At 39.0% G+C, this 21,560-nt stretch overlaps 2 protein-coding genes across 2 annotated transcripts; one reads left to right on the plus strand and one right to left on the minus strand.

The window, feature by feature from the left end:
- Positions 1-923: 923 nt before the first annotated feature.
- On the plus strand, positions 924-3,857 carry LOC140802500 (large ribosomal subunit protein eL36x-like). Its single transcript, XM_073158030.1, has 4 exons — positions 924-1,080; positions 1,192-1,306; positions 3,063-3,262; positions 3,651-3,857. The coding sequence occupies exons 2-4, from the start codon at positions 1,205-1,207 to the stop codon at positions 3,679-3,681; spliced, it is 333 nt and encodes a 110-aa protein (XP_073014131.1). The 5' UTR covers positions 924-1,080; positions 1,192-1,204; the 3' UTR covers positions 3,682-3,857.
- A 5,015-nt stretch (positions 3,858-8,872) lies between these two features.
- LOC140782557 (dof zinc finger protein DOF3.6-like) lies at positions 8,873-10,674 on the minus strand. The gene is made up of 2 exons (XM_073129192.1): positions 10,356-10,674; positions 8,873-10,235 (listed from the first exon to the last, which is right to left on the minus strand). The coding sequence occupies exons 1-2, from the start codon at positions 10,404-10,406 to the stop codon at positions 9,393-9,395; spliced, it is 894 nt and encodes a 297-aa protein (XP_072985293.1). The 5' UTR covers positions 10,407-10,674; the 3' UTR covers positions 8,873-9,392.
- Between the last annotated feature and the right edge of the window lie 10,886 nt (positions 10,675-21,560).

The following is a 21,560-nucleotide window of genomic DNA, read 5'->3' on the forward strand; positions in this document are numbered from 1 at the left end:
ACTCTTCTAAATAATGAGCTAAATTATTCCCTCTTCTACTAAGCTTGTAATTAATTATATAGCTTATACTTCTAAATACTTGAGTTGAGTTTGGATAATAGATTCTTAGCCTGTTGTTTATCGACACTTTCGATGCGTTACCCACAGAAAATGATGGATGATCAAGTCGCTAATTGTGCGTGATCATGATGTAGTAACAACTTTAAGGGCATTAATTTACATAGATTATGTTTTAGTTTCTGGCAGATGTTCACTGTCGTCAATAAAAATTGTTCTTGGTTTTTCAATAGTTCCACAGAACTCTTAGTCAGCTATTGTTGAATAAGTAGAGCTTTCAGAATCCGTGGGCTTTTCTTGAGTTTTTTTTTTTTTAATGTTTGGTCGACCTCCATGAAAACTAAAGCACCGGGATAATTGGATTCTTTGTGAGATAAATAAGTCTAGAGTATACTGCTCCGTATAGCCTGACATTTGTTTCTAGAGAGGGTTGGCATTTTGTCTAATTTATATCTAGTTTTTAAGCTCTTAAATAATAATAATAAAATATATTTTTTTTATAAAAGAGGAAGAAGTTAAAAAAATAATTATCTTTCACAATTATAAAAACTAACCAAAATTTAAAATAATTTAAATTAATCTTAACACAACAACATTGGCATCGGTCGTTTGAACACCGTTGAACAGTTACACTTTCGGACTCAAGCATTGGAATGCCAATAGATGGCATTTAATTATTTTAATGAAGATTGCTCTACTTTGATATTCCATCGACCAAACTCCGTTGTCCGGCATTCAACCATTAAAAATAATAAATAACTAATACTATAATAAACATATTGGATCTAACTAACCCAATCTTCCCCGTGAGGTTAGATGACTCGATTAGGGCAAGATATCTAAGACAAAGCTTGGACAGAGCTCGTCTCGATTGTCAACTCTAAGTATATCTGTTAATTACCAGAACAAGTAGCACCATTTTGGTCATTCTGCACATACTGCCTCCTCCCGCCTTATTAGGGTTTTCTCATCCGCCATTGCTACTCCTTGGCGGCCGCTTGGGTTTCTTCCACCAACCCATAGGTGATTCCTTTCCCGGATCGATTTCTCTCAATTCTTTAAAACGTCTGAAAATTCTATTCTTGATCGTTTTCTGCTTTCGAAATACTAATGGTCGTTCTCGTTGGCTCGTAGATCGACTGTAGTAATGGCTCCTTCGCAGCCCAACACTGGGCTCTTCGTGGGATTGAACAAAGGGCATATCGTCACCAAGAGGGAGTTGCCTCCTCGCCCTTCAAGTAGGAAAGGGGTATGGATCCTACGTAAAGTTGTTTCGTTAAATATGCTTGAATTAATGCGACAAAGTTGTTCATTCTTTCTTTCCTTTATTTACTATGTTGAAAAGGACTTAAATTTTCAATATCTGGTGTAAATCCATGTATTTCTTTGTTACTTGGGACTAGGTTCATATCTGAGATACAAACGTTAAGGATGGTAGCTATATTCTTATGAGGTACTGAAAGCTGAATGTGAATTCTTTGAACTAATGCTTACTGTGCATTATATTACATCATGTAAAAGAAAGGTTCTTTTTTATAAGCATACTTTACAATTTGTAGTTTTGACAATTGATGAGTCTGTTTATGGTGAATAGACCTATGTAGTTAGGAACTCTGAAATAAATGATGTCACTGAACACAATGGTTGGTTGTGTAAGAGATGTTGACTAGAGAAATCTAGGATCTCTCATTTGGTGATGCCTTTGTCCTGCAACTAGATAAATCAAATTTAAGCACCTTTTGTAATATGTAGAACTGGAGAAGGAAGTTCTGGAAGTGACTCTTGTAGTTCTTGCTCTTTCCAAAGAGGACACACATAAAATTTGCAAAGGTTCCTAAAGGATATAATGGCAAAATTTGAATAACAAGGTTGTCTAATGTCTATCAATGACGATACTGATGTTATTAATTCATTGGATAGTGGAAATAGGGTTGTCACAGGCTCACAGCCTGAAGTGAACGAGGCAGTTTTAAGTATGGTAGCTAAAAATTAAAAGGATTTGCCTTAGGGGCTGTAGTTCTTGATAATGTCCCTTGTGCTTCGAGAATGCAAATAAGTTGTCATCTCATTAGTGGTCCTGAAATTTGACTGTTTATTGTCACAACAGGACATATTTGTGCAAAGTGATGATGGTAAATCCAAAAGGAAAATTCATGGTCATCAGATATTTCATGGTAACCATGTTTGTCTGATAACAGCATATGTTTATAAATGATACACATTGACTTTCAAGTTTTTGGTGGAAACATAAAATATGAAAAGTATGTTATGGTGTCATATACTCATACAGCTGAATGATAATTTCTTTCTCATCTCGATATCATTTATTTAGATGGGCCTTTTCAGAATAGTTATGTTTTCTTTTCCATGTGGAAAAGCATCCATCTTGATTTTTCGTGTATCTGTAGGTGCTTGCTTATCACAGATTTGGTAACATGTAATTTCAATATTTTTCACAAAAGAAAGTTGACTGCATGGAGTTTTGAAATGTCAAGGCCACTCTATGATAGTTTTCTTCCAGCCAGATTTTGCATTTGATCAATATAGATGAGAGGTCACAGGGTTCTCCAATCTGTTAAATAATTGAACTTCATGGAAACAATAGTTCTCAAATTCTGATTCAAGCTTCATGCATAGCTATTGTAAGAACTTAAATCTCTCTCTCTCTCTCTCTCTCTCTCTCTCTCTCATATAAGATAAGAATAATATAGTTCCAGATGCATCTAAGATGAGAGGTAACTTACTAATTGCACTATGAGAGGACTAAACACTATTGATTCAGCCATTTTTCTCCATCTCCTGATGTGTCCAACAAAATGTAATGCTCATAACTGCAACTTAAAATAGCTGCTTTCTTGCTGCTGGAAGTTTATAGTGGTACATATTTGTTGCATTGTGCTATATGTGCTATTTATGTGATGCTTTGTATGAAGACTTCTTCTATATAGGTTAAAGCTACTGTATCTTTGCTTGTAAACCAAACTTTTTGGACTCTTCTTTCTCAGAAAACAAGCAAAAGAGTGCACTTCGTGAGAAACTTAATCAGAGAGGTTGCTGGATTTGCACCCTACGAGAAAAGGATTACTGAGCTTCTCAAAGTTGGGAAGGACAAGCGAGCACTGAAGGTGGCAAAGCGGAAACTGGGTACACATAAGAGAGCCAAGAAGAAGCGTGAGGAGATGGCTAATGTTCTAAGAAAGATGAGGTGAGTGGCTAAGTTTACCTGTTGTTTCTTTACTTTGGCTGTGAAAAAATTGACAGTACTCATTACTTGAAATACATTTTCAAAGTCATCATGTGGTAGTGTCATTAATGGACCTTTTTACTATAATATATTGTAACTTGATTATATGATTTGGAGCCCTGTGACATTTGCTTTCGGCTATAAGCATGTAAGCACCAAGCACTCAGTGGCAGCAATTATCAGGCTTGAATATTTGGATCTTCTGTACGACTGTATTTGAATGCTTGCTCCTTTGCCGCTGTTCCTTTCTGATTTAGTTAATATTGCATGAGATAGTCCTAGTTTATTAGTTATTTCAGTTAGAAATGATATTTTCAAGTTGTGGTTAACTTCTTGTTTTCCCATGCAGATCTGCTGGAGTGTCAGAGAAGAAGAAATAGTGTGGTCTGACAACTTGGATTAGCCTCATGAATTTTGTTTCATTAGATGCCCTCATCCAGGGCTTTTCAAGGAAGTAGACAACTTGCTGTCCAAAGTCACATTGTACTGAAGTAAAATATCTCTATTTTGTGAACAGTTGTTTCATTAGTCATTACATTTGGAAATTTGACATGCAGAGTTTGTCGCATTATAACACTGAATGGCATGGCCTACTGTTTTCCTATTAGATAGTAGCGTTATGATGTTTTCGTGGTTTAGATGTAGATATGAATAGTCACGGGAAACCAATACAAATGTATGCTAGCTGAGATGAGCATTTCACTCTCTGCTTAATTGCTAAATTTGTAAAGCTCAAGCAGCTTGGAAGATGGTAAGCTTAGGTATTGCCGTATTGGTCTCTTAATATAGTTCTTACTTTTACAGTTGCATCTACTGTTTCTGGTTCTTGACCCCTCTTTAAGTGATTGCTCACTCCTCTCTTGTATATTCTATTCTTGTTCCTCGAGTATTAGTTTTGTAGACATTCCTACCCATTTGTATAACGTTTGATATTAAAACGTTTGATCTTGTGCATGTAGATTTTAAATTTGCATACCATTACGTGCCATGAATTTTTGGATTATAGCTAAATCTTGATGGCGTTTGTGCCTGCTATAACTCCTAAACTAGGTTAGCTATGCCCATTTTTTTTAAATAAAAAAAACTTGAATGAGATAGTTTAAATCGGTTTTAAAAAAAAATCGATGTTTGGTTGTAAAGTAGTCTAGCGATGTTACGATTAATAAACGTAGGAGATATTTTATCAAATGGCTAAAATATTTTTTACAATTAATGGATGAAGAGAGCAGAGAGAGGAAATGTCTTTAAAGATAAACTGGTAATTAGGTTTTATTAATAAGAAGAATAGATGTAAATAGATTGTCCTAAAACTAGTTGAAATATAAATCGTTATTTGGATAATTCATCAGTTTAGTCCATGAGCCTCCAAAATTGGAAGCAATCCTTTGCTTGCACAATGATCTGCTCAGCATTATAGTATATGAATATATGATTACTTAATTAATTCCATTTTGAGTGACACACAGTTTGACAAGCAAATTCTATTTTGTTTCATTCGTTGACCCCGTCCCTATAACTTAGCAGTCAGACAAACCGAAATAAATAAAGGCAGCTAAAGTGCAGTAGGTATGGGAAATATGAAATATATATTATATGGCCAAAGCTTATCAAACATCATCCAAGATATCAGTTTCACAGATCCTTTCTCTGTCAGGGATGAGAAATACTTGCATGATTACATCCTTTTTATATATAGACATTCTGCTGACTCTTCAATCATATGTTTATGACCTATGTTTTACCACTATTTATGACAATTAAAACCTATACATATATAGGTATCTAAAATAGGTAAATAATATATGCATGTTCAATAACGCAAGGGATTGTGAAAGGTCTGCTGCCACCTCTATGAACAGTTCTTGATCCCAAGAGTACTTAGGCTACCCAGGAAGGCTAACATTTCCTTAATTACAAGGCACAAGTGACTGGCTCAAGCTTGGCTCAAATTTAGCTCGATTAAACTCGACTCAAAAATGAGTCATTCAAGCTTGATCATAAGCCAACTCAATAAACTTGAATATAATAATATAAGATTTAATATTATATAATAGTTATGACTAATATGTATCTTTAGATCAATATCTAAAAGCTAATTTATATTAGTTCTTATATCTTCACCATAGAATCAGGCCTTATTTCAAGCCTGAATTAATCTGTAGGCTTATTAATGCTTGAACTCCAAATTGATTCTAACAAGCTTGATTCTTTAATTAAGTTTGAAATTAATTTCAATTCAAAATTGATTAGAGCTAGGCTCGATTACATCCCTACCAAGCATCATATATCGCCTGTGATTTGAGCATGTTTCACAACGCTTGCAATTTCCACATCAATTTACATTAATTTCCTCCGTGTTCAGATGAGTTCATAGACTATTTGGAAGAGACTAGCTCATTTCCCTACACAAGATCCATACCCTATGCGAGCCAGTGTAGAATTATGATTCTACGTCTCTCCAATGCTTGGTATTAGAGAAGTACGAACAGTTCAGTGATTATTAAGTTTTAAACTTAAAGCATTAGCAGTAGCATCAGCATTAGCATTAGCATTAGCATTAGCAGTAGCATCAGCATTAGCATTAGCATTAGCAGTAGCATCAGCATTAGCATTAGCAGTAGCAGTAGCATCAGCATTAGCATTAGCATTAGCATTAGCATTAGCATTAGCATTAGCATGGAGTTCCGAGCAAACTGTCCTTCTCTACACTACACCACTCGTACAAGTTTTTTCCTTCCCTCTTCTTCCTTCGCTTTATTTCAAAATCTCTAGATCTCTCTCACTCTCACTCACTCTCACCATCATACTTCTCCCTCAAGTTCCCATATCTAACAATCACTTGTATCCTTTCCTGATAGGAAAAACCCAGAGATGGTTTCCTTCTCTCTCTCTCTCTCTCTCTCTCTCTCTCTCTCTCTCTCTCTCTCTCTTCTCGCTTTCTTCTCCTTTTCCTTTTTCATGGCAGGTGGGTTACCTTTATTCTCTCTCAAGTGAGGGAAAACTAAAGGTGGTGAGCAAAGACTGCTGCTGCCTCGTTTTTCGGGAAAGGAGACGAGAACCCAGATTCCCTGACTCCTGGGACACTGGCCCAGCAACAAATTAGGAGCTACGAATCTTTCCTTAACAAATTAGTTTCTCTTTGATTTTTTCAGTGCATTCGTGTGTGTGTCTTATGTTAGTTTTCTCCTTCCGCTCTCTCTTGCCACTTGCTTAATTGGCACGGAAATCTAGAATTAAAGTACATAAATTTGTGTGTATGATTCTCCATGATGGTCAATTTTCTTTTTTCTAAAAAGATAAAAGTACATTTTCTTTTAGTAGAATTAAAGATAATAGAAGTAGTTAACATGTATCACTAGTTGCAGTGTTATTGTAGTTATGATGGTGTTTAGAATACAAAAATCACTATATTTTAATAACAGTTTTTAAAGCAGTTGGTGAATTAACATGATATTAGAGAAGAGGTTTGAACTTCAAATCTTATCATGACCGTTTGCTACTTAAATTTATAAATCCACGCCCATTTAAATTAACTTTATTTTTTAGGCCTATTGACGACGTATTAATTAGCATCAAAGATATTAAAAGAATCTAATGGAACGGAAGATATTAATATTAGATTTGATATTGGAGAGATGGCTGTAAATTAGAGCTTGAATGAGCCTAGCTTGAGATCCACCTTCATTTAAGAGACTCCTTAATGGATGAGATTTCTAAGGTAAATATATTACTAATCTTTATTCATCACTATAATATTTTTTTAAGAAGAGTTATTCGTTAGTATAATATTGTCTCAATCTTTCAAACATATTATCATTCTCATAAAATTTATGATAGAAACGTTAATAATCTTTCAAAAATATTATCGTCATTTGTCTATCAATTAAGTTAACTTAGCAACTATTAGTTAACCAAGCTTCAAATCAAACACAATTAGGTTGCAAGAGATACTGTCTCATCCCATTTATTCTCACAAAAAAAAAAAAGAATTAGAAGAAGAGAGAGATGCTTTCTCATTTGGGAGGTGTAGTCTATTTTTTCAAACAATAACAAATTTAAAATTGCCAAGAGTATATAAATATCATATATGTGTATTGGTTAATAGATACACAAGCCTTTTCTAGCTGAGCTCAAGCAACCTGAGGTCATTCAATTAAGCTCTTTAATTATCAATGGAGCAAGATAAGATTAACCCTAACTAAAACCAAGTTAACCTAGAGCTACATGTGAGCTAGCAAGATCTGTGCAACTGTAAAAAAATTAAGAGTACTTGAAGTTGTTACAAAAAAAGAACTCTCAAGTACTGATAGAAGATCTCAAACCAAATTTTCTAGCAGCCCTTTAAAGCACTTTTAAATATAAGTAATAAAGATTGTTAGAATATAAAATACAAAGATTATCTTCTTTACTTAGTTAGTCAATTAATATGGTATCGTAGCAAAGGTGATGAGTTAAAACCCCTCTATACCCATCTGTAATGTAAAAATATAAAAATTCAACTCATTTAAGTCAATTGTCTATTTTTTGGATAGAATAAAGTCTTTCGGACTTAAAAATTACAGAGAGTGTTAGAATATATAAAAAAAATATTTTTATTTAACGGTTTAAACTTTTCAAATAGTTTGTGTGTTAAAAAAAAATAGTGCCACACAGTAACTGAGAAGAAGTAATGTAGCTGCTAACACCCACTTAATAATTCATGCATTGGAAGATGTGAATGGTGTACATGGAGGTTGCATGGGATGTTGGTCAAAGGTTGTACAAAGGAAAGGAAGCTCTTAAAAGGTGAGATGCAATGCCCCATGAGAGCTTTAATCAGCATGCTGTACTGGAACAGCAGAAAAGGCTTCTGATTCGAGCAGTGCCATCTAGGTTAGTTATATATCTATCTATCTATCTATCTAATATTGGAGGCAAATATTCAAATGGAGCAAATCTTTGGCAGTAGCTTTAACTTCCACAGCCTTTAGAAACTCAGAATGCACATGCATGCAAAAGAAAAGAATGAGAGAGAGAGAGAGAGAGAGAGAGAGAGAGAGAGAGAGAGAGAGAGAGAGAGAGAGCTTTAGACACTCCTTAGTGGCAAGATCATGAGATGGTAAAGGCACCGCTGCTCCTATGTCCAACTGTCTCAAAGAAGAATATGACAATCTGGTAATAATCGAATAATGCTCTTAATAGGAAATTACTGAGTAGAAGTTTACATGTGATTATATAAGAAGCCATGAATCAACTAAATGCTCAAATTTACTTAAAATTTGTAACAAAAGATTGAAATAAACTAAGGTGAAGTAAAGATCCAAGTGGCAAATTCATATTCATACCCACTTCTGTTTTGCTCATACATTTAAAGCTGATGGATGATATATGATAGATATATAAGTATCTGCATACTGCCACAAAGATTTTCATTACTTGGAAAACAAATATTGTACTGAGAAAGCGTAGGATCGATACATTTGATCAAGAAATACCAGTAAAACTCATCTTCGTGTTGTTATATGAATATCATTATTTGATTTGAGTACAGTTCCCATGATCGAGCATATCTAAATATCGATTTTATTGGGATGACAAATCAATTTCCATATTTAGGAAACCCAATACAAAGATGCATGTACTTGAACCTAAAAAGAAAATTTTTCGTCCTCAAATTTCCCTTGAAAAGTTACTACATATATATACTGAATGAGAGAGATGAAGTACGTACTTCTACGAATCACTTGTAATTAAGTGTAATCTAATCTACCCCTTCAAACTAAGATACATGGTTCTAGCTTATTCATATGAATCCATGCACCAAACTTCATCAGTAACAATACTATACCATAAAAAGAAAATACACAGATAAATAACACCCAAATAAATCTTAAGAAAAGTGAACCCTAACTAGCTAGTACCTTTTCATCTCTGAAGTTATTCAACAGTTATGGAGCTAGCAGATCTCACCCACCATGATGGACCTCTTGACATCTTTGTATTGTAGGCAATTAAACTTCCTTCCTTCTTTTCTTTGAAGCCATAACTAAAAAAAAATTTAGGCTTCCAAGGTATGTGCAAGGTGACAGAAGGAATTAATCATGCTTAGAGATCACAAGAGATTTCCAGTGGATGAAGAGTCCAATCCTGTGAGATCCGCCGCCCATCCGCCGCCGCCGACGCCGCCGCCGGCGGTACTCCCACCACCCCAGAGCTGATCAATCCGGCCATGCACACCCAAGTTGAACTGTCTTGGAAAATTACCGAGCCTTTGTAAGCTTTCTTGATGATCCATCTTTAGAGGAAGCTGGCCTTGGTATCCTCCTCCATCCATTCCACTACTACTACTACTTACTAACCCTAATTGGTACATGTCCTGTGTAGCTATTGTAGGTAGTGATGGCGGTGGTGGATCCAAAGTTCCCAAGAAAGGAAACTGCTGGATCTGCTGCATTCTCCACTGCTCCAACCCGCTGCTGCCGCCCCCCGCCGCGTACCCCGCCCCCGGTTGCACGCAGGTGCCGAATTCCGGCATCGGATGCAAGGACGGCAAGAACGGAAACTGATGTGATGGCATGGGCATAGTGGACGTGATGGTGCCGCAGACGCCTGATGACGTGGCAGTGGAGGAGGCGCCACCCTGGCGCTCGGTGGCCGCGGCGGAAGATTTATTGGATTTGGTCCGCTTGTTTCGGCGGCAGCCGCCTCCGACGGGGACGTTGCGGAGGGTCCCGCCGCGCGTCCAGTAGCGGCGGCAGGTCTTGCAGAAATGGCGGGGCTGCGAGAGGGAGTAATTGTTGAAGTAGCAGAACTTGGTGTTGGTCGAGTTGCACCGCGGGCAACTCAGCGCCGGCTCCGGGGGAGGGATCTTAGCTAGGCGAGCCCGCTCAGCCGTCGACGCGGGCCGGGGAGCAGCCGGGTTTCCTCCACTGCTCCCTGGAGGCTGACCTTGTTGCTATATAAAGAATTTAATTAATTAGTCACTGGTGTATACTTGTGTTGGATGATCATGAAGAAGATCTTGGGAGAGATCAAAAGGAAGAGAAGGGAAGAAGAGGAGAAGAGATCGACTCACCTGGTTCCAGTTGGGTGGATCTAGATAGGTAGGAAGAGAAGGGAAAACCATGATGGGCTAGCTTGCTTTCTTGCTTTGTGGATTTGATTCTCTCTTCTTCCTTTTTCCTTTTTTTTTTCTTTCGCTACAAAAGGTTGATCGCCGCTAAGAGAAGGTCGATGATCACATCAACATCCCGGGAGTTGCAGAGAGAAGAGGAAAGAAGGGAGAGATAGAAGGGGGAGAGAGAGAGAGAGGAGATTTAGAAAAGTAGGAAATTATCTCCTTTTTTTTTTCTCTTTGGTGGCTTTATATTATAGTACTGTCTACATAGTGTGATAGAATGGTAAGGAGTGGAGAGGGGTAGGTTATAGTGGCTGCTCATGCAATCTAGGGTGGTTGGCAGACTGTTATTGGCTGGTCCAACTTATATACTTTTTTAACTGATTTGATAGTCTAGATAGGCTCCAATAATTGAATGTATGTAGTTTCTACACCCAAGGCTGTACAGAGTTCAGCTATGCTTTGACCCTAACTATTGTAAACTCATTTTTAATAAAAATAAATCAATACAGCAAAGCCCCTCCCTGAATTCTTGAGGGGTTTAGGCATATCGGCTTTTCAGAATATGATGGCTAATACGGGTGAGCAAGCAACGATGACCCCTCCTCCCGTCGTCGTCGGCCTCTAGATCCATTGGACCCCTTCATCCAAGTGACCCCCAATACGGGTGGTCTAGGCTTGGGACAACCCACCTAGGGGTGCAATCAACCGTCCGGCTCTCAGGTAACGAGGGCCCCAATTAGGGCGAGGGAGGGGACAGCTGCAAGTAGAACATGGGCATTGGTGGCGGCCAAGTCTTATAAGAGCAAGCATGAGCATGGCCGCATTCTATAAGAGATACTGGCCTCAAGAATCAACTTGAGGATTGTGTAATAGTGGAGCCTGAAGTATTAGCAAGATGCAGGGCCAAATGGAGGATCTCCTTATTTGGATGCTTCCTGGGTAAGGAGATTCCGCTATCAAGACTAAAAGACACCCTAACAAGTCTGTGGGCTGGTATAGATGGGTTCTCGGTCTTTGACCTTGCAATGGGGTTCCTAGTGTTCCTTTTTGAAAGGCAGGAAGATATGGAGTTCGTGCTGATGAATGACCTGTGGACGGTCTTGGGCATGGTGCTAAACCTCATTGCTTGGAGAGACAACTTTCAGCCTTCTTTGGAGGCATTCATGATTGCCCGGCTTGGATACAACTTCACAACTTGTCGAAGGAGTACTAGGAGTTAGAATCGCTCATCTTGGTGGAGGCTTATTTTGTTAAATCCTTAAGGGTTGATGAGACAACCCTGAATCATACTAGAAGATGTTTTGCTTGTGTCTACATTGAGATTGATCTCAAGAAGTCGTTGAAGACGATAGTGTGGATGGGGCCAAAAGAGCAAGGGCTAGTTCAAAGGGTGGTTTATGAGAGTATTCAACTCTTTTGTTACCAGTGTGGTCGGGTTGGACATCGCGGGGAGGTATGTCCAGAGAGAATTTAAGGGGAGAAGGCCTCATTGAACCCAGCCAGGATGACCAGAAGACGGCTGCCTAGTAAGAGGGGGTGCACACCACAAGAGAGGCTCAATGTATGGGCTGTGGTGCAAAGTCTAGAAGAATAAAAGGAGAGGGAGGCTCCTGCAACGAGAAGAATGGAGGCCAGATGAACAACTAAAATCGAAGCAAGCTCTAGTTAGGGCGAAAGGAGGATATCACAAGGATGATCGGATGCTGGAGGTGAAGAATGGCTATCAGAGCCAAGTTGACCAGCATGGTGAAGTTAGGTGTCCCCATGTAGACATAGTTGGGGCAAAGTACATAAAAATCACTAAAGCAAACAACCCACGTGACGATCCCAAAAGGAAGCTACGTTAGCCAGCCCATGTTGCAAGCACGAAAGAGCGCATGAGCGAGGGATGAAGCACAGACAAAAAAGACAAGTGGCTAGGGTGACTGATGGCCTAGCTACCTCGAACCTGACAAAAGCCTTGCCTACAGTTAGCAAATCCAGCAACCCCAAGAATTCTAAAGCAAGCCTGATGGGATCAAGGGTCAGGAATATAAGAGCAGGGAAGCCTTAGATAGACCATCCAAGCCGTCCAGTTCAACCACGCTGGTTGGGCATTTAATGGATATGACGGAGAAACTCCCGCCAACAATATGGTGAGGTCGGCCTTTGTGCACACAAAGGGTAAGACGACAAGGCATGATGTCATGAGCAGCGACTATCCAAAGGGGGTGTACATCGAGAGTCTTGCAGCAACGAGCATTGCCCAATTTCATGGCAATAGACTGAGGTGAATAATTCCCATGCCACGATAGTGGGCAATGGGTTGTGCTACTATAGCCCCCGATAAAAGGAGGGGGGAAGATGGAGCTCGACCATAGTCAACCTCATCAGCATTTGTCGGAGTCTAAGTGGTCAGAGAGGGGCTAGTTGACATGGATGATGACGCTCCTAGGCGGGAGCTATCTTCGGCACCCAAGCTAGTGCGCTCGATATGAGTGTTCTTACGACCCTCTCAAGATGATTTAATGAGTAAGGCCATTTTCTAGAACTATAGAGGAGCTTTGAAGAAGGAGGTCCTTGATAGATGCACCAGGGACATGATCAAGGAAAACAAGCTTGACTTTACAGCTTTACTTGAGATGCATACGGACTGGGCTAAAGCTAAGTTAGTGGCTAGGGTTCCTGGGCAGAGCTGGAGTTATTTTGCGGTTCTAGTAGTGGTTGCGTCCAGGGGAATCATCATCCTCTAGAAGACGGATTACGATAGGGTAGAAGCCATGATAGTTTCTTAGGCAGCGATGAATTTGGTGATCACATCGATTGAGGGCCACACTTGGCTACTCTCGATGGTGTATGCCAATAATTACTTGGAAGGCCAGAAGGAGCTCTAAGAGGAAATGCGTAGTCTGGCTTGGGTAAGGCTTCCCTAGCTGGTGGCGGGGGAACCATTTGGGTTAGGCTTGATAGGGTCCTAGCAAACACCGGCGGCTATGCTTGCACCCTCACAACAAGGTACAACATTTGGACCACTCGACCTCAGACCATGCCCGCTACTATTCACCACCCAACTTATCAAAGACAAGCTTTGAGAATGTTCTAGTTTGAGCTCCTTTGGCTAGAATATGAGTGTTAAAAAGTGGTGGAGGACAGTTTGACGGGTGGGGCCTCGGGCAGCCCCATACAAGCGTTCACGCACAAGCTTTGCATGTTGAAGAATAACTTCCGCTGCTAGAGCAGAAGGGCGGTAGGATGCATGGAGAAAAATCTTATTAAGGTTAGGGCTTGTATACGGGACATGGAGGCGGTGGATACGACCGACAGGTTAGACAATTTCGACCTACTTGATCTAAAGTGCCCATACAATCGAAAATCCGCACTAAGCTGACAAGTAAACTTTAAGTAGTTCCAACACTCCAAGCTCAGATGGGTATTCGACGAAGATTAGAATACTAGCTTCTTCCATCTGTCTGCTACCATCAGGCACCGTTGTAATCAGGTGCTAGCATCAAGATTGATGAAGACTACTGGGTGGAGAGCTAGGAGAAAATGGCTATGGCCTTCAAATCGGCCTATTATGATCTTTAAGGCCGCATCCCAATAGGAACGGTAGATCACCTATATTGGTTGGTTCTGCCCTGATGGCGCTAGTAACACTGGAGGAGATTAAAGAGGCCTTGTGGAGCATCCTAAGGTGTCGAGGCCAAATGACATACAAGTAGAAGCCAACCGGCAATTCTGGCCTACCATGGGCCCCGACCTGGTGAATGTCATCTCTAGTTTCTTCTCGCAGACCACCATGCCTCAACATTGGGACATACCCTTATCTCGCTTGTCCCTAAGAAGGAGCAGCCAGAGACGGTGAAAGACTATCAACTAGGGGTGAAAACGGGTCGGATTAACTCCGACCCGACCCGCTATCCGATCCGACTCGAATCGGATTCGGATAAAAAATTTCTATCCGATTCGGATTCGGATTCGGATACGGATAGAATTTTTGAAAAAAATTCGGATACGGATTCGGATACGGGTCGGATATATTTTTCGGATTCGGATACGGATATCGGATATCCGTTTATCCGCATATTTTTTTAAATGATTTACAGTTTTTAGTTTGCTTATTTAAATAGTAAATATTAATATTATTACTAGCAATACGTTATATATTATTTATAGAGATTAATTTCTCTAATTTTATATATTTGACATATAAAAAAATTATTTGTTATAAAACTCTTAATAATTTTGTGTTAATTATATTTAAATAAAATATTATAATTATTTTAAATTTAATCAATATCCGTTTAAGATCCGATTCTTTATCCGAAAAATTATCCGTATCTGTTTAGTTAGGATATGGTTTTAAATTTTACTATCCGTCTAATATCCGTATCTGAAATCGTATCCGAACTAAAAATACGGATCCGGATATGGATTGAGCATTATCCGATCTGTATCCGATCCGTTTTCACCCCTACTATCAACTGATAGCCTTATGCAATGTCTGCTAAAAAGTTATTGTGAAAGTTCTTGTCGGAGCTTCTCCACAAGCTGGTTAAGCCGAAGTAGGTGATGTTTATGGCCAACAGAAGCATCAACAACACTACCATCATAGCTCAGGAGATGGCGCACTCGATGCTAACAAGCAAGAAGACAACCCATTATGATGCTAAAGGTCGATATGGAGAAAGCGTATGACCATGTGAATTGGGAAGCAGTGCTCACTACCCTCCATCGCATGGGGTTTCTAATGGGATGGTGTGGTTGGATAGAGGCATGTGTCAAGTCACCATGTTATGCTATTCTCGTTAATGGTAGCATGACGGATTGGATCATCCCGCGTTGAGGGCTATGGCAAGGTGATTCATTATCGCCTTACCTATTTATTCTAGTCTCGTAGGTGCTCTCCTTCATTTATAAAGACCGAGCCAGTTAAGGAGGGCTTATGGGGTTCAAGGTGGGTGACGTCCAACTGACCCACCTCCTCTACGCCAATGACCTACTGATTTCGGTGCAAGCGATGATGACAAATTGCTACGTGTCTGCTAGACTACCTTTGCCACTACTCTAATATCACCAACTAGCGGGCGAACACCTCTAAATTAGAATTATTTTTACCTGGTTGGATGGATTGGGCAACGGCTTCACAACTAAGTGATACCCTCGGCCTAATAGTGGTTGACATGCCTTTCAAATACTTACGCGTCCAAATCTCGAGTCATAGGATCAAATTGCAAGAACACCTTGGTATTCTAGATAGAGTCCACTTGAAACTTGCCGGTTGGAAACACTGGCTGCTGCCTACGGTAGGTAGATTGACCCTAATCAAGGCCACGCTCCTCTCAATCCCAACCTACTGGCTAGGTTGCACGTGGCTACCGACTCCTTTGCTGGACTCAGTTGAAAAGGTGGCTAGAGCTTTCTTGTGGGAGAATGGCAAAGGGAGGGGGCTCCACCTCTTCAATTAGGAGATTGTCGCTCCTCCAAAGGAGGAGGGGGCTGGGAGTCTGTAGACTCAAAGGTATGAGAACAACACTCCTGGGGAAGTTGGTTTTCAAAATGCTGAACAAGGTGGACGTGCCATGGTTTCGTATTCTCCGAAGCAAATATAGTGAGCTGAGCCCTTGGAAGGCCCAGCCTTCGGCAAAGGCTTCATGGGCCTAGAGAGCACTTTGCCACACAGTGGGGAGCATAAAGTTTGGCTGCCGGAAGTGGGTGGGAGATGGCCGGTCCACTCAATCTGCTATGGACTCATGGGTCTCACCAATACCGTGGTGTAGCTGGGTTATGCTGGCTGGGGCTTACTGAGGAGCTTCCCAACTAACTCTGCACTCTCCTCAATTTTGATATCTCGGCTGTAACAACCCAATATTAAAAAAAATCAAATTAAATTATTACATGGCACGATGTGGCCGACCTCGTGCCATGCAGTGGCTGGAGGGGAGGGCGCCACGCGCCCCAACCGCTGGCCCGGCCAACCTAGCCGGCCCAACTGGCGCGATGGGCCCCGCCGTTGTGACCTCCCTCCCCACCGCCTTTCTCTCTTTTATCTCTATCCTCACTCTCTCCCTCTTTCGGTCTCTCTCTCACTCTCATCTCTCATCTCTCTCTCTCTCTCTCTCTCTCTCTCTCCCTCTCTTTTCCCTCGTGCCGTCGCCAGCCTGTCGCCACCAAGGTAAGCCTCTCTCTCTCTCTCTATTTATCTAGCTCTCTTTCTTTTGCCCTTGGGCTCGAGCTCGTCGGAGCCAAGCCGCCGGCGAGAGGCCGACCGCTGGATGGCCACCAGCAACCAGTGCCCTCCCCGCCGGCCCGGGTCCGCAATCCCCTCACTCACCGTCTCTCTTTCTTCTCTTCCTCTTCTCTTCTTCTTCTTCTTCTTCTTCTTCTCCTTTCTTCTCTCTTCTTATTTCTTCTTTCTTCTTCCTTTCTCCTTTCTTCTCCCTGAGCTCTCCTCCTCCTCTTTTTGCCAGCACTATAGCAGAGCATTGGTGGCATTATTTATTTATTTATTTTAATTTTGATTATTTATTTAGTTAGGTATTGCTTTCTTAATTAATATAGATAACTTATTTAGACATTAATTATTTTAATAATAATGTATATTCTTTAACATGATGATTATTAATTATAATTAGTATAAGTAATGATTAACTAGGTTATAAACTATTATGCATAAATATAGATAATACTTATATTTATTTAATTATGTATTTATATTTTTATTAGATTAATAGATAGTGTTGTAAATTATAATTATTAAATTTATATACTGATATTCATAATATATGCATTTTAAGTAATTTTAATAATTTATTATATACTATCGTGTGTAGAATAAGATACTAGTCTTATTAATTAATTAATTATTTTGCATAATTAAGTAAATACTATATAACTTCTGATTAATCAAGATAGAGTAAGAATTAAAAATTTTATTATAAAATAGATTCTATACGTATATCTTATTTATAATTATTTAGCTTTTATTTTATAATTACATATTTAGAATATTTTAAATAAAAAGAAACAAACCCCTTATTTGAGACCCCGTGGACCATGTCGCTGAGTTGACATTTGATTAACAAATATGAGGGATACGTGGTTCGGGTCTTCTGATCAGATGTGAGTAGTCTTATCCCCTAGACGCATTTCTCAAATTAGGTTATATTATATATTATGTACATGCATGTTTTAGCCTCCAGCATGGTTATATGACCTTATTTAGAGATGATTACAGTCAAGCATATTTTATCATATATGTAATTAGGTTGATTTGAGATATGAGTATGATGATGATAGATAGAGATAATTAGAGATGACTATACTGTTATAATTTTATGTCCAGTTGATCTGTAGCATGAATATGCATGTGATAGATTAGCATGGGTATGCATGTGTCGACTACATGATTAGAAACTACATTGTATTATTTTTTTCTTGATTTTTATTCCACCTAAATTTCTGTTATGCATTGACTTGTTATCGTACTGGATATATACATATGATCTGTCATTTAGAATGAAAGCATGAAATGTGATTGATAGGATAGTTGATAGAAAGCGTGAAGATACCCGAGTGGGCGCGATCCTGTTGGCTTTACGTCTGATGTCATTAGTCTGTGTGCGCAGCAGACATTCAGACACATGTCATTCGCCAAAGTATATGTGGCGAGTTATCCTCATGAGATTTCTATTAACTATAAGGGTGCCCGATCTGGATGGATGTTGATACCCTTAGCGGATGATAAGTTATGATTATATTTGAGATACTCTTTACGGATGACAGAGTATGCTCTGAGCCTTTGGGCATGATGTTGAGACCGGGTACCGGGTGTTGACTGTGCATAGTGATCTAGTATGATGATGACATATAGAGATGACATTAGTGACTGAGATATTGAGAAATGCATATGATTTCATTACCATCTGATTACCTGATTATTGAGTGGTCAATATACATCATATATAGTTGCATTTGATATAATAGCATCGTCATAGTCGGCATGCATCATGCGTCATATTTGAGAGAGAGTTATAATGATAATATGACATAAATATTTGTTTATTCATTGTCGATGATTATATATTTTATCAGTTATGACATATTTCTTTTCATTTATATATTATTGAGGAACGTTTATATACTCATTCATGACATGATGCTCTTTCTGATTCATAATATCCGGTACATGATTGTTTGGCATCACTTATTCGGAGTAAGATCTATTCACTGAGTCTTTTGCTCATGACTTTCTTTATTTTTTTCTAACCCCCACAGATATTATGGTACATGATACCGACTTGAGATATCTCGAGGAGATATTTTAGAAAGATGAGGTGAGCTATAGACGTGAGATGATATAGAAGATAGTTTAACCAGATATTGAGTTGTACCATTATATAAAATTTGTACTTCATTGTATAGACGATAATTTGTATAATACATGTCAGATTATAGTGTACTTGTGTATCAGTTGTTTAGTTGTTGATGGTTTATCGTGGCCTGTGTGGGTCCTACCAAATTATGTAGTGGTCTAGTGTATATTATTGTGGATTTAAATATTTGAATGTTAATAGGTTTATTTGGTTGATAGTATGATTTATTTGGTGTTGGATTATGTAAGCATGGATAAGTTAGCAGATAGTATTTGCTGATGTCATGATTGTATATGCACATAAGTGTATTTGTGCGTGACGGGCCCCGCCCGTCTTGTCGCGTGCGCTGTGCGTGCCGTGTGGACGCGTGGGAATGCACGTGCCCGTGCCGGGAGGGGACGTTACATCGGCTGAGTCCATTGACTGAGATATTCTTCTTTAAGCTAATGTTAGCTTTTATTTCTCAAAAAATAAATATAAAGAAAATAAAATAAATCAATTGTTGAAGAGATAATTAATAATATCCTGCATGTTAACTTAATTATCATCCAAAAGAATAAGTTCACAAATATCATCTTAACATAAATTAGGCTAATTGGCAGGATGTGAAGGTTTTCCATTGTTAGGGTAAGCTTCAAGGGAGCATATGCAACTCTAGTAGAAGGAGCTTTCTTGTCTTTTTACGTACTCAAAGGATGTATGTTAGGATTTCTTTTCTCGTTCTCTGGAGAGAGAGAGAGAGGAAATTAATGACGGCTAGCAAGAAGGAAGAGAGGCAATGGTGTTGGGTTTCTAATTTTGTTTTGGGAAGAGAAGCTTTCTGCTTTAGTTGTTTGCGTTTGGTCCTCTCGCATGGATATTGACGAGGAGATTAATTCTTAATTAGTAGTATAATTTCTTTTATTCGATATGATATCTTCTCATTCTTATATCTTTAAAGAGGATTTCAAGCATCTCTCTTGTATATCACATTCAATCCATAAATTCATTTTTTGGCTGCCAATCCATGTGTGTTGATTACAACAAAATGTTGCTACTTGTGAAATCAAAATAAGTTTCTAGCTATTTTGAAAATAGGAGCACCAATTCTTTTTTTTTTCTTTTTGCAGAACTACTTAAACTCATTTTGAAATACATATACAATAAATAAGGAATTCAACCATGACTATCATAGTGATTATTCCAATGAAGTATGACAGGATTTAGCAATTCCTATAACTACTATAAAATTAAAAAGAAAATTATTTTACAAAATTGTATTAACTCCGTAACTACTATAAAATCTTAAACGGTTAGCGAACGATAATTTTTATAAATTCTAAATAAAAATTATTTCTAGACCTATCAACTATAACTCGATACCATTTATGCCTCCTAAATGTCTATAATCTCCGTAAAGAGTTACGCTATTAATAAATAAAATTGATTTTGTAAACTTGCCACTACCCATAGGCACATTTGGGCTGTAGTAGGAGAATGGAAGGATTTGGATAGTGATTGGAAACAAATTCACTTCAGAGGTTGGGTTTAGGAGAGAGAAATATGAGGAAGAGAAGATAAGGAGGCGACAAGTTTTAGAGATTGAGAGAAGACTAATATGTTGGGAGATCTAAGGAAAGAGAGACAGGATGAATAAATAATAGGAGAGAGAAAGAGAGAGAGTGTGTAAATTTATTATGGAGAAGTGAGGTTAAAAATAATAAAGAAAATTCTATGCTATTTAGAACATTTGAATAATTCAGAGGATCTCAGTGTCCGGTTTTTTCTTCTTCTTTTTTTTTCTTTATTGGATATAGGTGATACACAGAGACGTACAGTTCAAGTCTTCAAAAGGATTTAGGTGTAACTTCGTATACTTTATATTATTCAGCTCTCCCTTATTTCTCGGTTCAAGAAATGTACTTAGACTTTGAGATTTGATGACCATATTTAATTAATTCACAAACTATATATTCTGCCAAAGACTGTGTTAGTTTCCGTGCAAAAGAACCATCATCACAGGGGGATTGACTTGGTGGTCTTCTCTCAAAGCACCTTTTTAACTTGCAGGAAATTGCTACATCCAGAGGGTTGTAAACGATCTGCCTCGCCCTCCCCTCCTCGCTCCTTGTCCCTTTCAGATTCTAAGAAGGTGGCGGTGGGAGTGGGAAGATGATGATAGGTATGGGGGGCTGCCGAAAATACCCGCGGGCCCACCGCCGGCGACACCCACCATGTTGACGCCTGACCCGTTTTCCCGTCTCAATCTCCCCCTCCGGTGTGTGTGTGTGTGTGAGTGAGAGAGAGAGAGAGAGATCATCTGGGCCGTTGCCGTCCGATGATCACCTTGGGACCCACCGGGAGACGTCCATCAGCCTGTACTCTCCGATGCTTCCTCCCCTCCCCCCTCCCCTTGTTGTCTGCGCTCTTTGTCGGGTTGCTTTAGCTTTCGTGCAGGCCCACACAGAATTGTTCGAGGACTCTCTTTTTCTTTTTATATTTTGAAAGCTTTGCCAGAAAAAAAAAAAACTATTCATGACCTAGAGAGAGTCAGTCCTGTGACACGTAGTAGATTCTCCTACTCCCTCAATTATTCCAATATTTCAAAAATCCCTTTATGTAATAACGTCTTACAGTTTTTTTTTTAATTATAAATTCTCATATGAATGTTATATGACCTGACATTGTCATCACCTTCCTTCCTAAAATTTATAATGACATCTATACTCTCTCTCTCTCTCTCTCTCTCTCTCTCTCTCTCTCTCTCTCTCTCTCTCTCTCTTCTCCTAGTAGCTATTATTTTCCTTCCTCTTAAATTCTCTCCATC

The sequence above is a fragment of the Typha latifolia genome, chromosome 1, assembly GCF_019914945.1.
Source record: "Typha latifolia isolate L0001 chromosome 1, TyphaL0001v2, whole genome shotgun sequence".
Lineage (NCBI taxonomy): Eukaryota > Viridiplantae > Streptophyta > Magnoliopsida > Poales > Typhaceae > Typha > Typha latifolia.